A 16,682-nucleotide genomic window follows, 5' to 3' on the forward strand; every position below is an offset into this window, starting at 1 on the left:
CTCTTCCTCCCCACCGTGTGCTTCCATATCCAAGGGTAGCTGTGTGGTGAGGCACAACATAACTTTTGAGCAATGACAGGTTATCTGTGAATAAGTATGAAAGACCCTGTTTCTCTCTCGTATTTTTGAGCTAGAAGACACTTGCAGGGGAGTGGGGTAGCACAAAAGGTCTGCTACTTGATTGATGGTGCACACCTACCTTGCTTACGAGAGGTAGAGAGAAGACACAGGGTATTCAAGGCCACATGTATCAAATAAGTATTTTGTGATTACCAAATAGTGATTTCTACCGAATCGTTAGTTGGTAATCGCAAAATGCTACATATGTAAGGAATCGTCAAAGATTTTGTGATTCCGTAATATTACTTAATAGCGATTCCGTAAATAGCGAATCGCTATTAAGTAACATTACTGCATTCGTTCCTATGAGCCCATAGTTGCGAATGGTTTTGCATTGGCTAATTTGATATTACTGATTGGTAATCGCAAATTAGGTAATTCAAAGCCAAGGGTGCCCGGGGGCCTAAGGTCCCCCTGAAACACCCACCTAAAAAATAAATGTGCACATCTAAAACGCACACGTGTGCACTACATGGCACTTTGAAAAATGCAGTTTTTTGCATTTTCCAAAGTTAGCACATGGTTACCGTCGATTATATGTAGTTGCAATTTTAGGCAATCCTCATTTTTGTGACTACCTAAAATTGCGACTTCAGAGCCTTTCAGACAATGGGCCATATGTATCATACTTCCGTTTTGCGAATTCCAAATAGCGAATTTTAAGGAATCGCTATTTGGAATTCGCAAAACGGTATGTATGTACAAAATCGCTATTTAATAGCGATTCTTTACCATTCCTAATTTGCAATTAGCAAATTGCTAATCGCAAATTACCCATTCATTTCAATGGGCCAGGAGGCTCATAGGAATGAAGGGGCAATTTGCGATTAGCAATTTGCTAATCGCAAATTAGGAATTTTTTCAGGGGTGTCTCAAGAACACCCTGCTGCACCCCTGAAAAAGACATTTGGGGGCATATGGCACACATACATGCCCTAAGGGCATGTATGGGCGTCATATGGCACCTTTTGTTTTTTGGAAAAAAGCTTTTTGAAAAGAATACGCAAATTACCACCAACTAGAAGTTGGTGGTAATTAGCGAATCCTTAATGGCATTTTTTTTATATTTTTTGTTTGATACATTGCATTTAAGGAATCGCAAAATTTGCGATTCCTTAAGTGCAATCGCAAAATAAGGAATTGCAAATTTTGCTATTCCTTATTTTGCATCAAACATGTTTGATACATACCATTTGTCAAATTAGCATTCGCAAAGGCCGAAATTCGCAGAATTTCGGCCTTTGCGAATGCTAATTAGCTTGATACATATGGCCCAATATGAAATAATATTTTGCATTCGCAAACGGCCGATTTGACCGCATCGCACCGTTTGCGAATGCAAAATGTTTGATATATGTTGCCCTCTGTGCAACGGAGACTACACAAAACTCTCTTTCTCCTTCTCGTGTGAGGCTCAAAACACCTGTGCCTCCGATGAGGGACAGACCGCGTGTCTTGATCATGGCAAAATGTACATGTACCTGGAAGAACATTATGTGCCTTGGGATATTCCAAGAATCAAACCACCTTAAATCCGCGGACCCGAACTGCCCCTCCACTAGCCTGGGAAGCTATGACTACCCCCTCTTACCGCGAGGAAGGGATAGTTGCTTATGATTGGATTGTGCAACCACACCTTGTGCAGGGGAGACTCCAACCGCGGGAGGGACCAGAGAGGCCGGTTAATATGCACGATTCTGTGCAAAGATGACAGGAAGTCCTCAAAGCGCAAATGAGCCAGGGGGCCTGGATGCTGGCCGGGCGCAGCATCCTCCTCTTTCCATCCCGAGGCTCCTACGAGATAAGGAGACCCCACCCCTCGCAGGAGGCCCCTTCTATTGCCGGGTGGCTGCGAGCAGCCCCTCGTGGCTCTGGCAGAGGAAGAACCCCGCCCCAGCACTGGGGAGGAGACACCAAGACCCCGAGTACCAGACGCCCCCCCAGGTCCCCCGTTAACAGGGCGGCGCGCGGATCTCGCCGTCTGCTGCTCCTTCCCGGAACGCTCTGACCCCCTCCGCCTGCCTCGCGCCACAGACGGCTCGCGCGAGCAGCGCGCGCCCCTCCGCACCGGAGCACACCGCCCGCCCACCCAGCCCTGGCCGCGAGCGAGCACCCTATCTTTGAAACATGCCTGCCTGTGAACGGAGGAGAGTCCAGTCCGCGTGGAAATAAGAAGTGAGTGTTCTCGCGCGCTCCCGGGCTGCGGGGAGCATTCTGTGAGGGGCCCATCGCTGGTTTCCCACAGAGGGGAGCGCTGTGCGTGGATTACACGAGGAGCCTCGTTGTGCATGGATGGCCACGACGGTATACTTTGCAATAGTGCTGTGGTTATTGTGGCTTTTATAGCACTTCACCGATGTACGTCTAGGTGTGCATGTGTGCTTCAGGTGTGCGTAGGGCATCCCTGTCCCCGGCACTGTACTGCCCTGTGCTGGACGTATTGCAATGTATGGGACTGATACTTCTTACGTGTTCAGCAGGTGTAGTGGTCTTCTTGATCGGGATTCCATCGTTTACTGTGTTAGAAACACTGATTAAGTGATTTTTCTCTCCTCACAATGAATGAACGCAGGCGTTTTGAGGCCGCTCGTGTGCACCTGCGAGCGCCCACTTCTGAGAGACGTTACTGTGCGCACCTGTCCGTGTGATTTTGAAAAACGCCCAGTTTGCGTGTGGAGGTGAGCTTTGAGTGGTTGCCTGCTTCGTGCATGTCCTCACGCATTTAAATCGAAATTCCATTTATCTAGCGCTTATTATCCTCGACGAGGCAGTATACGCACTAGGCGCTGACTTCTTGGCGCGGATACTTATTTGTTCCTCCTGCAGATGGTACCGTGGGCTGCCGAGGGTGTGAGAGGAGGAAGGAAATGTGCTACTATACTTGTCAATCACACAAGAACAGGATCGATGCGGGCTCAGCTGACGTCTTTTGTGCTGTGTTAGGTACTTTGCCAAATCCCAGTGGTGCATTCCCTCCCCCACACCGATGGGCTTCAGTGGAGTTACCACATGGAAGGCAATTGCTTCCTTCGGAGGCAGGGGTCGGGCCTGTCACAGCGGGCATTTCCACAACCCCACCTGTCTCTCAATGACTTGGCATGATGTGTTTATATATTTAATACCCAGGGCGAGGTTCTAAATACGAGTTGCCAATGCTTTTTATACTTTTGTGTATGGCCCTTGCTACATTACCCTATTGCAGAATTTATATTTTGTTGTTTTTTCTCAAGTACTGCGCCTTATCCAGGTGAATGCATATGCAATTTGTGCAGTAATATATTCATTAAAAATAACCGCAACACATACATTCTATTTAACAGCGCAATATTCTCTCCTGAGGTGCCAGACTGTGCAGAATGTCTGTCTGCGCAGCTCTCCCGGCTGCAATCGCACGTTCACAACAAACACTAAAGTAAAGACTGCTCGTCAGGTTGAGAGGGGGCACCCCCTCCCTCCCCACGGGAATGTTATCCGGCTCACCGCACATTCCACACACCTGCTGCTCTGCTGTTTGACCCACTTCGCGTGGATGCTGCCGCAGCCCAACCATCGCATCGCTTTTCGCACTGAAACGAATCTAAAATGCGCAGGATTCATATCCTGATATTTTAAAGGCTCAGACATGTTTAGGTTTAACCGAAAGCTCGTAATATAGGAAAACAGGTATATGTTCAGTTTTTAATTTAGCATTTTTAAATCAGTCTTTGCATGAGCAGGAGTGATTAGCATTGAGAACATATACACCAGTGTAGTATTGTCCCCTTCTTTACTAGAATACTTAAAAGTACCTCACAGTCAGGTAAAAGTATTCAAATTCATATGTGTCATTTCTGATACCAATAAGTATTGGACGTGATTATTCATCCTACTCCACTTGCTGTCCAAAGCCATGACTTGCCTCAGTACCCTCTGCTGACTATGTCCCTCTAATTCCTCGTGCCCCTTTGGTGGCTAATCCATGGCACCACATTATTTTTGCCCATCTCCTTCGCCACAACCACTCAACTCTTTCCATTACCTCCTCGTCCGTTTGACCTTCCTACAACTCTATCCATGAGCAGTTCGCCTGCTCCACAGAATATATTACCTAGCTAAGGCCAAAATACTCCACCCCCCACCCCCAATGTGGCGCTGCCTACCCAGCATGCATAAAGGGGGAAGCACGTCACTATGTCAGCCTGAGAATACTAAAGAAAGGTAAAAACAAAAACAATCACCATAACCAGAAACCAGGGAGGGAGGGACTGTCCCAGGAATAGTACAGAAAGACCAGGACTCGGGTTAATGAAGATTACCGGTGAGTAACCGGGCATTACCAGGAATATTTTGGTCCTAGCAGATGAGACCACAGGGTCTACTGTATTAAAGGTTAAGCTCTTCTGCTGTCCAGCTTCCAAGTGCAAGGCAGTGGCAGAGGGGGTAAAACTACCAATCAGATAGCAATAACCACACCTCCGTATAAACCAGCAACCCACCAACCACTCACTCGCAATAATAGAATTAAGTTAATATAGCCCAAAGGGGAGGAAGAAAATCAATGGTGCAGTAGTAAGACCCCTAGCTATGACCTGCTGGTGATCCCTTTGTTACCTACCACTGAGATTCAGGAAATCCACAGGGATTCCCCACAGACTACTTTGAACACAGAGGAGGTTGGGGAATCTCTGCAGACTTCCTGACCACGGCTGAAGTTGAGACAGCTACTGTCACCGCCACACCCCAATACACCAAAGTAATCCTTGCTATAGGAGGTGCGCAAGTACACCCAACAAAAAGGGGATCATGCTGATTCCCCATGTGCTGGGATGCTAAAATACACCAGGGTAGGTAATCTCAGTGGTTCGTGAAGACCCAGGGGTGTCCACCAGGTCAGCATGGCAGTGCTTGTACCACAGTGTTGATGTCTGCAGCGACCCACCATTGCCTCTAATTGAGGGCAGTTGTCACCAGCAGAATATGTGGGGGAAAGGCAGGCTGCTAGAAGGGGTTAGGCCTACATAGAGATGGTGCCGTCACTCAAGCTTATTAGGGGTATGCTGACTTCATCAGCTGCATGGCTGCTTGCTTAATTTCTTGATATCTGTAAGATGGGTGCTCACGTCTTCTTCCACTTTTCAAAGATTACGTTCAATTACATGTAGGCTGAAGGTGGATACTACAACCGCCTCCTCAAAGGCCATCAGCCATATTCATTCGCCCTAAGGAAAAGTACCTGCTGCATAAAGAGAAACAATGGGCCTGTTTAACTAGTGAGTAGCACACTTGTCAATCCTTTCAAGTCCACACAACCTCACCGTCCCACCACAGAGAGGGATGGCTGTCTGCTAAGAATATATTATGCTCCATCCCACTCACTGTGCCCAGTAACTCAGCACTGTCTTGCTGGCAGAACACTTATGCTCACACCCTCCTCCTTCCGCGCTTTTACCCAGACCACCCATGAATAGGAAATACTGACCTCTAGGTCTGAGAGCACCAACGTCCTAATGTAAAAAAAAAAGTAATCTCCAAGTAAGAACAGATAAAAAGCCAGCTAGACCACCCTCAACTGTCCAATGCCACCAGCAATTGTTGTTATATAATTTTTGATAGGTCATCTCTAAAGATTATCAAGAAGTTACTCAGAAAGTTTCTAATTTTGATTAAAATGTAAGAGTGAGTCATAAAAGCTGTTTAATTTAAATAGAAGTTACTTTCTTTTAAAAGAAGCTCATTGTGCATTTCAGGACCTGCAAGTCATTCAGGTTAGATTGCACACTGCAGGGGTATCAAATTACCAAGGGCCTTATTATGAGTTTGGCCGTCCATTGGTCCGCCAAACATGTGGCGACGGTCCGCCCGCCTTATCAGGAAATTTGCGGTTGGACCGCCACTAGACCATTGTATCCGCTGGGGACCCTGGATCCCGCGGCAGTGGTGCAGTGGTCAGGCAGAGCAATATGCTGGTGGTGCTGCCAACCATATTACCAGTTACTTTACCTCCAGCCTTTTTATGGCGGTGGGCCTGCTGTGGAAAGGATGGAGGTGAGGCAACTCAGGAGGCCCCTATAGGGCCCCCTGATACCTTTGTTCATGGGGGTACATGCAGGGGGGGACGGATGATGTGCCGCCCTGTATTTTGCACCCCCCAGTTCCTGCACAGGAATGAGTGCATGACATGGCGCATTACTTCCTGTGCAGGAATATGCTGCGACTTCCCATTGCCATGCCTGTTACAGGTCTGCTATGAATGAACCTTTAAACAGGCACCTCCGTGGGACCGCTACAGCATGACTGCCCAACCTGGATTCAAGTCTGAATCCCGCGGGTGGTCTATTTTGTTTTCGGTGGTGTAGCAGCAGGGAAGCCATCCTGCTCCCACTCTGTCAAAGTCACAATAAGGCCCTAAGTTAGGAATCGCAGATTCACACCAATAATTGCATGCATGCACTGTGCATTACAAGTTGTGTCCCCTGAATGAGGAATTAGATACTCTGAGCAGATGACAAATGGGAGCAAGGGGCTGTAGAAGGGTGCAGGGCAGGTAGTGGGATTGGCTAGGCTTCCAGGATCTTCGGAAGGGTTTGGACAGACAGAGCTGAGCATTCCATGCTTCACCATGTTGTAGGAAGGGGGCAGATGAAGGCCCGGCTGCGTTTGTACCTGTAGCCACTGCCTGAACCTCATTTGATACTGCTCCCCGGACTCATAATCGGACCCTTCGTGGTCAACGAAAAAGCCCAGACAGGACAGGACAGGAGTATTAAGCTAAATGTTACGAGGTTAAGTTGCTCCAACTGTGTGTGAAGTGGAGCAGTGAGGCTCAGGGTTGGAAGTGTCTGGGGAAAGTGTGGGCTACCTAGCTCTCAACCCCCAAGAAGGCTGAACATGTATCCATGCTGATCAGGGCAAGGAGCAGTAATGAGGAAAGTGAGCCACCATGGCTGCGGGCCCCCTGCTGGCCGATTCTCGGATGCTTCATTGCAGTCTCATGCTCTGGATCACCCAGGACTCCGCTGTCAGATGACCGCAGGAGTTCCAGGAAGCCTGCATGAGACAGTCACTTACCGGGCTAAGCCAGGTACAGGTGAACGTGGTAGTCCGGTCCTCCTGTGGTCATATAAAAATTGACTCTGGGAGATTAATTCAAGCAGTCTACTCATCACATTTATTCGTGTTAGTCAGTGATTTTTTTATGAATGGTGCACAGGGTATTGACACACCTATTCTTAAACTCCGACACAATATCTATCAGAATCACAACTGCCCCTTCTAATACAGCACCAATCATTCAGTACAGCACTTTAAGAAGTGATCCAAACTGGTCGGTTATTAGCGGTTTTGAGTCTATCTATAACCAAGAAACGATTAGTTGAGCTATTGTCAAGGTGTTGAAAATGAAATTCAAGAAGTGGGCATGAATATTAGAGCTCCCCCACAAAACAACCCACCACGGCTGGTGAGGGAGCTGCACAGAGGTGATAAACATCCGAAATCCTGCACAAAAGACCACTCAACTAACAGGAAAGGAATACCTGAAAACGATCCGGATCCTTTGTTAGACAATGCCAACAAGCCAAAGATGCATATGGTGATTTTTTTATGTTTTGCCTTTAAATAGAGATGCTAGACCAGGATAGGACATAAATATGGTACCTGCAGTAGAGCAGGGACTAGTCATTTCACTTGGTTCAAAGTTTGAGCCATGAGATCTTCTGAAACGTCCATGTGTATCCTTTAACGATACTTAATCACTAGTGTGATGCGATCAAAATGAATTAAATCATGTAGGAATTACAATCACCCAGAAATTCCCCTTCTCTAGGCAGAGTACCCCAGGGTTCCAGGCTCTGCCCTTGATATATAACCTCTTTGTGGAACCCCCTTGAATCCATTTTCACCAACAATGTCAAGATACTACTATTCACCAACACACACTTTTACTTTGAAAGCACTTCAAACAATTTTTATTTTCTGAATACAGACTTCAAGGTACTAAAAAAGTGTAACTTACAGAATTCGACAAGTAATTACTACACTTGTTATAATGAGCAAAATACAGTTATGCAAGGTATTCTTGTTACCCAGTACACTGATTTGATTTTTACAGTGATGCATATTGCCTAAAGAGATCTAATACACTTTGTCGTAGTAATCTTTGACACTGAAAGATCATTTGATTGAGTCTGCTGGGGTTTGGTATATATTGTTGAGGTGAAATTCATATTCAGGAAACATTTGTTACCAGCAGTATTCTGTCACCTCCTAAGCAGCTAAGAACCAAGTATACTGGTAATGGACAATTTTCCCAATAACCTTTTGCCATGTACACAGTGCCATTTATGGAATAGAATAGATGTAATGTCAATTTGGGTAGATTCTGTTATGAGAATATATCTATAAATATATAATTATACACCTGTCATATTTTGTAAGTTCCTGTGAGTACTTAGACCCAGATTACAAGTTGACCATCATTATAAATGGGGTAACCCAGTAAAGTGTCAAAGGACCTGGGTATCGATCGATAAAGAAAACAGTTGGTCCTAGACAATCCTAACTATACTCAATTTGTGTCTGTAAGAGAGTATACTAGGAAAACTATTCATATTAGCGAAATTATATAGTCTAGAGGCACATTAAAAAAAAGCAAGGAAATCATGAAATCATAAATTGGGGGGCCACAAAAGATTAGTTAAATTGCAAACATCAATTTATTTTCACGCTGAATATTATTCATAGAATGAAATACATATGTAGAAGCATAATATGCAGCATGTAATATTGACGCGGTTATTTTCAAGGGGAGAAAGAAACGTGTGAAAGTAAGTGCTCATGTGGAGAAAAGAAATGGAGATAAAGATCAAGAGGCATATAGAAAACAATTCAAATATGTTATGGCAACTGGGATCCGACAAGAATTCCTGACAGGGCCGGCATCCCTACAATATTGGGCCTACCCCTGTACTCAATTTCAATTTCCGTAAATTTTTTTACAGTGCAACTTCATCTGTGACTGGGAAATGAGGGGAGTAAAAGTTGGGTGTAGGCCCACTTGGGGGATGTCGACGTTTTGACCCTAACGCAAAAGGGTAAGTAGGCTCCTCTGCTGCAGGTCTTCCTCAGGACAGGGAAGGAGGACCAGAACGAAGGTCGTGGTGAGAAACACTCATGAGACTACTTCATGGTTGTGTTGCGCATAGTTCAAAATTCATCAAACTCCTGTGGATTCATCAGGGTCGGGGATAAATCACCCCACAGTGCCACTGAGTTGGAGCGGTGTGAGACCTTCTAGCCAAATGCCAAATTCTTTTGATACTGGATCATTTCAAAAGCGGAGACGTGCCACATATTATGCTTCTAAATATGTATGTATTTCATTCTATGAATAATACTCAACGTGTGAATAAATTGATGTTTGCAATTTAACGAATCTTCGGTGGCCCCCAATTTATGATTTGATGATTTCTTTGCTTTTTGAATGTGCCTCTAGACTATATAATTTCACTTATATGAATTGTTTTCATAGTATACTCTCTTACAGACACAAATTGAGTATAGTTAGGATTGTCCAGATTACAAGTTGGGCAGTTAATTATGCCCTGTACAAGTTTTGTTTAATTTAACTCATCCAATAATTATCAGATGCGTTAAATATCGCAACATTCATTAAAGTTTGGCAGGTCAAACCTGCTCAACATTAACAGGGGCTACGTGCATGGTATTTACTGTATCATGCAGATTTGGGTGTGTTAAATACCAAAATCCACATGTCATTCCCCAATAACTCATATTAGGTGCTATTTATCACACCCGATAAATAACAAACCCTAGGGTATCATTATTTACCAGATGCAATATATACCACCTTTACTTGTTATCAGGCCTTTCGACTGTAGCAAACGGTAGGAATAAAAATGACCTGCTTTTGAGTGTGTTTTAAAATCCATCATGAATAAGGAGCTTCCAGAATATATATTTCTCAATTGTGAACAACAGGAGATGCATAACAAGAAGCAGTCTCAGACCTCAAACCATGTCAGAATTTAGAGGATTGGTTCTATGTTTCATGCATATTAAAAGTCTATTTTGAGCCTACTCAAAAAGAGATATCCGGGGACAATATATCAACTTATTTTCAGCAATCATGCCTTTGTAAAACAATAGGAAATATAGCTATATTTGCAAAATGGAAACACCAATAGATAGTACTTAAGAGATTGTTGACAATTCAGACACATATTTACTACTATTGCACAGCATTGTTATTTAACATACAACTGGAAATGCAGTGCTTTATGTTATCTTAATTATAATATAGTCTGGAGAGAATGGTAACTTTTTAAGAGAGCCTTTCTTGTCAGTTGTTTAGATGAACATAGCAGGGAATAATTATAAACTATTTCTAGGAACATATGTGTAGGAAGCCAGATGTACTAGACTAGTAGTAATAGAGAGAACATTCTATGAAAGTTGTTTTTGGAAAGAGAGCATTGATTTGTCTCAAGGCTGTATAATGGAATGGGAAGAAATTTGAAGATGCATAGAAGCATAGATGAATAACTTAATGACATAAGAATATACGAATAACAGAGTCTTTTACTAATATAAAATGGAGGAAATACATTTTTTATAGGTGTAATGCTGACATTAATTTTGAAGCTTGTGTTAGCAACACTTTACAGTTAAAGTTATCAAATAGGATCCAACTAAGAAATAAAGGTATACCGCAACTGTTTTAAATACATTCAGGGTAAAACTGTTTTTGTGTCTTGGCGGCAGAGAATGATGTTCTTAAGTTTCCGTATGACATTGAATCATACAAATAAATAAACACATACGTATTAATGTCATTGTCTAGGATCTTCCCTTCCAGAGTTCTAATTTCTAGGTAGGCTTGTTGATGGGCAAAGGAACCAGAATGGTCTATCAGTTGGTTGATTATCTGTGGTGGCAGTAGGGTTGTTTTCACAGAGGACAGAAGCACGGTACTGGTTCCAAATCCCATCCTTACTCTGACTTCCCAGTGATCTATTCTTTAAAGTAGAACAGAAAGGTTACAAAGGAGAGACATACTCTTTCCACTATACAGAGACTTTTGTTGTCTTTGATATCTCAAAATAGATCTAAAGCAACCTTTTATTTCCCACAATATATCACTAAGAACTTAGAAATATTGTATTCAGGTAAAATGGAGACATATGCAATTTTATGGAATGATCAAGAGTGTTATCCTGGTGAACTGAGGCATATACTGTTACGAAATGCCAAGCTTGATCTACTACACTAAGGGGCCGATTACGATGGCGATGAATCCGCGACCGCCGGGCCAGCGGTGAGGCCCGCCGGCCCATGGTCGCGGATTCACCGCCATCACCCTTAAAATTCCCACTGACATATTAGGATGGCGGTGGGAAGGGAAAAGGTAACGCGGCGAACCGTCCGCCGTGGTCCCGCAAGGCGGGCCTGTTCTGCCCGCCTTGCAGGACCAGGCACAGGGGGTCAATGGAGGCGGTGCCGTGCAGGCACCGCCGTGGGTATCTGGATGCCTGTCTTTTGTGGTGGAGTTTCCGCCGCAAAAAGACAGGCGGAAAATGCCTTCGGGGGCCCGTTGCGGGCCCCAAGAGGGGTGGGGTGCTGCACGTGGAGAGTACCTATGGTACCCCCCTACATTTGCATGTACAAGGTGGCAGGCACCGCACGGTGCCTGCCACGTTGTACATGCAAATGTGAAACATGTATTTTTAGATTGTGGCGGGTGCTGCCACCCGCCACAATGTAAACATACAGGATGCGCCCACCAGTGTGGCAGGCGCATCCTAATTTATTTTGCGGGACCGCCGCACCTATGGCGGGCGGTCCCTTTTGCACCACGATGCATCGTAATCGGCCCCTAAGTAACAGTTAAATCAAGAAAAGAATTGTTGTTCTTTTTTATGCTTGACTAAACCTTCCTTCCTGAACTGTGGAGGACAGTTTCATAAGTTGGACCCCAGGGTAGTGGAATTTAGTGCAAGCATCCCACATGGTCAAGGGAAAATAGTTTATTCAGAAAGATGAGAGTAAGCTCCTGATAACGAAAAGGGCACTTATTCTGAGCCAAATGCCTGGGTACACACAGGAGGAGCAGCACAAACATTGGCATTAACTTGCCTAGTGATACGTAAAGATTTTATCACATGAAACCCAGCCTGTTTGATTTGCGAGAGTGACTGTCCAATCAAATCCATACGCAAGGATTCCAGGAAATGTTTTTAGCATTGCTCAGCAACAAAAACCTACAGCTCCAATGCATAGAACCCTATTGAAACCATGTGAAATGTGTAGTAGCATTCTAGGAAACCTACAACCTGCCAGGTGTTTTCACAACATTTCTCGGCTTTCACCGTTTTCCATTTCTAATAAACTCATACTGGGTCTGTTTTTGACATTCTTGATCCGTTTCCCTCCTGACCTACAGCTTCATCTTGCTGGCTTGCTGGTGAGAGGAGAACTTTTATAAACTAGGATTGAGGTGCCATTCTAGGAATGCAAGGGGAATACATTGTGCTCTTCTCATGCTGCCACAAAATACTGTAGCTTATTATGGTGTCTGCTGTTTCAGTTGATCTGCCATCTGGCACCTAAATCATGGGACTGCCTCCGTTTATGACCTTTATAAATTAGAGCAGAAATATTTTATTAATTACTTACTCAGAGCCTGATTCACAAAGGTAACTTAAACTTTTGAGTAAGTTTACTACTTTCTTGTATTCACAAACTCCAAGTGTAAGTCTTTACTAAAAAATGCAGTAAGTCCAGCACTACACATGACCAACCACTGAAAGTGCAGCACCTCTACATAGAACATATTTAAGCTATGGTCTTAAAATAAAACTCCAAAGGAAAAAATGTTACATTAAAATAAATTATTTTATCTAAAATAGTTAAAAATAGAAATAAATATTAATTATAGTAAAAATTACATCAAACAGTACATATTGCAATAACATATTTTGAATGAAAAAATGATGTAGCTATAAATTTGATAAAAAAGTGAAATTAATTAATTCTATACATTATTTAATTATTATTAATGCACATTATTTAATTATTAGTAATGCACATTAAATTAGGTTATCTTTTTCTTTAGGTAGTAATGAATATTTTCATTTATAGTTCATATCTTCCTATACTTGACCAAAGGGAGACTCTGCAGTCAAGGCGGAGATCTCCGCATGATAAAGTATGAGGAAAATAAGGAAGTTTCTCTAACAAGAAAATAAATATTAAAAATATTTTTATGTCAAATAATATGTTAAGTTCCAGTTGTATGTTTACTTTAAATGTAGAATGAAAAACTGCTACAACACTATTGAATGCTACAACATGACATTATTTTTTACTGTAATTAATGGAAATATATCATATTAAACTACACTAATTGTTCTAAAGTTTACATTTTAAAAAATTCCCACCTAAAGAATTATTTTTAATGTGAATTAATAAATATTGCAAGTGATGTATACAATTAAGTAACATTTAATTTTAATAAAACTGAATAACCCATGTTAACATTTATTGCTGCATTATTTTTGTAATTCAAATTAGTTTATTAATGAGTATATATACTTAAACAAGAATATGTTATACTTAAATAATAAATAACAATTTGAATTAATTAATTAAAGTACTATTTTCTAGGAGGTTTTATGTGAAGTCCCTGCCTGCATTTTTTTCTTCTGTTGGAGGGTGTTGCAGTACCGGTGGTTGGCCATTATAGTGCTGGACTTACTACTGTTTTGTTTAGCAGCAATGCACACTTGGAGTCTGTGAACATTGAAAAGTAGTCCGCTTTCTCAAAAGTGTACATTTACTCAAATGTGTAAGCAACATTATGTCATGTTATGTTATGTTATGTGTATTTGCTTGTTTATGTTAAGCAAGTGAAACCCATGGATAATAAGGAGCCAGGGGTTCATCTATTTATAAAGGAACAGGGGTCCCTTACAGAAAGCATACAAACAATCGAATGTACCCCTATGAGGCATATGTATGTTAGCCAAATGGTTTATTCATAAATATTTATTATGCACAATAAAAGAACAATGGTGTGGGAAAAGCAAACAAAAAAGAGTCAAATTAGACTTGAAAGCTCAGGCATATGAGTGTGACAAATAAAATACAATGGTTATAGTCACCACCCACGAGTACCAATGTTCATGTGTAATGGACACTGTTACAATTGAGTCCAAGCACTAGAGTCAGTGACGTTTCGAACCTTTGTGAAATAATAGGATCATCAGCAGAACCCACAGAGTTATACCTGAGAAAGGGTTACGACATTTGTAACCTAGTACTAATTAAAAAGAAAAGGAAGGAAAGGAGGAGATGGGAAAGGGAAGAGTTAGTTGGCAATAATTAAAGTGGTATGGTGCAGAACACTCTTCCGGACTAGGAATAGTTGAATTGAGTGTCTAGGGCCAGACGCACATGAGACCCAGATATACGGAGAAAAATTAAAAGGCAAAAGAGCTGCCTAGGGAAAATTGGGATTAGGACCCATAATCATGTGCGAAGATCTACACAATGCAAAATGCGAAGGAGTTTGCCTAGCTTGAAATTAAAGAACAGGGTAAGGACCCTTGTGGTATTTATATCAGGGGGACCAGGGTCATTGGTGTGATTGAAGAGCCTAAGCATACTGTGTAGTCACTTGACCCATAGGTCGTGAGTAATGTCCTGAGTGGACATCAGTGTGGACGAAAACAGGTCTATGCACCGTGTGTTCGGAGGAAGTAGTGGTGAGGCAGAGACCTTGTTGGTAGAGATGCAGCTGATAGAGACTTATGCTGCAAGGAATAGTAAGGAGCAGGACATACAGAGTGAATTGAGCATGTGACAGAATGCTGGAGGAGCTGTTGAATATGTGACCTGCCATGAGGGGAGTGCAGAATACCAGAACTGGCATTACAGAGTCAGGAGTGCAGCAGAGCCGAGAGGAGGTTGGAGTGGGGCATAGTTACACTTACATAGCATATTGGATGTCCATGACTGCTTGGGAAGAATTTCGAAGGTGAGCAGAGACCACTAAAGTTAAGTATATTGGAAGAATCTGTTAGACCGGGCATGTAAAGTGAATGGAAATTGGGGGTGACTAGTAGAATACTGCTAACCGTGAAATAAAATTCTGGGCGATATCAATTCAGTAGAGAAATTCGAAGGAGTGCAAGCCCAGGTGGGAGCATATGATAGCGATGATGAAACAAGAAAGATTTGTAAGGATACAGCATTAGCCACAATGTGGACAAGGAGATACGAGTTCGAGTTCAGGGAACGTGGGGGCACTTACCAGCAAAAGCCTGCACTGAAGACTGCGGTGATAATGACTGGGCACATGTGGACCACTATGAGCAGGATAAGCTTGAGTGTAACCAGGCAGTGTGAGTGCTTACGGTGCTAGCATAAATACTGCTGTGCTGACCATACATGGGTTTAAAAACACGGGCTAAAGCTGGCAGCCCTCTTAAGTGAGTGAAAAACGGGTCTGGCAATGGGGAGAATGGGAAGAAAGGACGGTCTATCATGGGTCAGACAAAATTATAATAAATACATCCAATTTTGCAACTTTAATTTACTGGCTCAATACAGTGCTGTGATGGCCATAATTAATCATAAATCTCAATCACAATGATAAAAAAAAAAAAAAATAACCAGGATTAAGGAAAGACGTAGAGAGTAAATGGTCACATTTACATTAGACATGTCAGATAATAAAGTTAAAACGTAAGAATTGCACTGGTAATAGCTCAAGTTATCATAGTTGTTCTGCTAGGCAACAAGGAAACAGGAGCTTACAGTCCAAGGTTGAAGTTCAGTTCAAAAGTACATGGGATTTTTTGGTATTTTCAGAGGAGTGAGGTCCAATCCTCTGTAAGATTTAGGTCAGTATGTAGGCTGTTGAAAAGCAGAATCCACTTGAGTTCCTCTTTGTTGAGTACAGCTGCGATTTCAGTACCTCTGGGTGAGGGCTTGATCACAGTGATGATTTGCCAACAAAGGTCATTTTCAGTGTGTCCCATTTGTATAAAGTGGTCGACCAGCATGGCATTGGCAACTTTGCATCGCAGGCGACTTCTGTGTTGGCGAACCTGTACGTGGATTTGTTATGTAGTTTGGCCGATGTGTACTTGATTATAAGGACATATTATGTCGTAATTGACATTCATTGTGTTGCAGTTGGAGAATTGTTGTAAGGTAAATCTGACATTCCAATGCACAAATGCCTTAGATTTAACTGTAAATTAACAAACACTACAGTTACCACATTTTGGGTATCCCAACAATGGGGTCACTACCCAAAGGTGAGGGAGTGTATGGCCTGTTTTCTAGGGGGTATGCTGCCCTGACAAGATGGTCTTTTATGCTCTTGCTTTTGCGGAATGTGAAGAGCGGGCATTCAAGGCTTAGTTCCCCTGAATTGAGTACTGGCAAATGTTTAAGAATGCATTTTTTGAGTTAGTTGCAAATCAGGGAAAACGTGATAACACATACAAGTCGATCACTTTTCTTTTTGTTCTTGGGGGTTAACAATACATCCCTTG

The 16,682-nt window shown here is 42.7% G+C and overlaps 1 protein-coding gene across 2 annotated transcripts in view; it reads left to right on the plus strand.

Moving 5' to 3' along the window:
- The first annotated feature begins 1,893 nt into the window (after window positions 1–1,893).
- Window positions 1,894–16,682, plus strand: part of KCNK2 (potassium two pore domain channel subfamily K member 2) — a 528,695-nt gene continuing 513,906 nt past the window's right edge. Inside the window, exon 1 of one of the 2 annotated variants that reach the window (XM_078649782.1) lies at window positions 1,894–2,295. In XM_078649782.1, the coding sequence (XP_078505908.1) occupies window position 2,295 (1 nt within the window). In that variant the 5' untranslated portion in view covers window positions 1,894–2,294. Of the gene's footprint in view, window positions 2,296–2,986; window positions 3,064–16,682 lie in introns of those variants that run through there. The other variant, XM_078649781.1, reaches the window with a different exon arrangement.

Source organism: Lissotriton helveticus, chromosome 6 (genome assembly GCF_964261635.1).
Source record: "Lissotriton helveticus chromosome 6, aLisHel1.1, whole genome shotgun sequence".
Classification (NCBI taxonomy): Eukaryota; Metazoa; Chordata; class Amphibia; order Caudata; family Salamandridae; genus Lissotriton; species Lissotriton helveticus.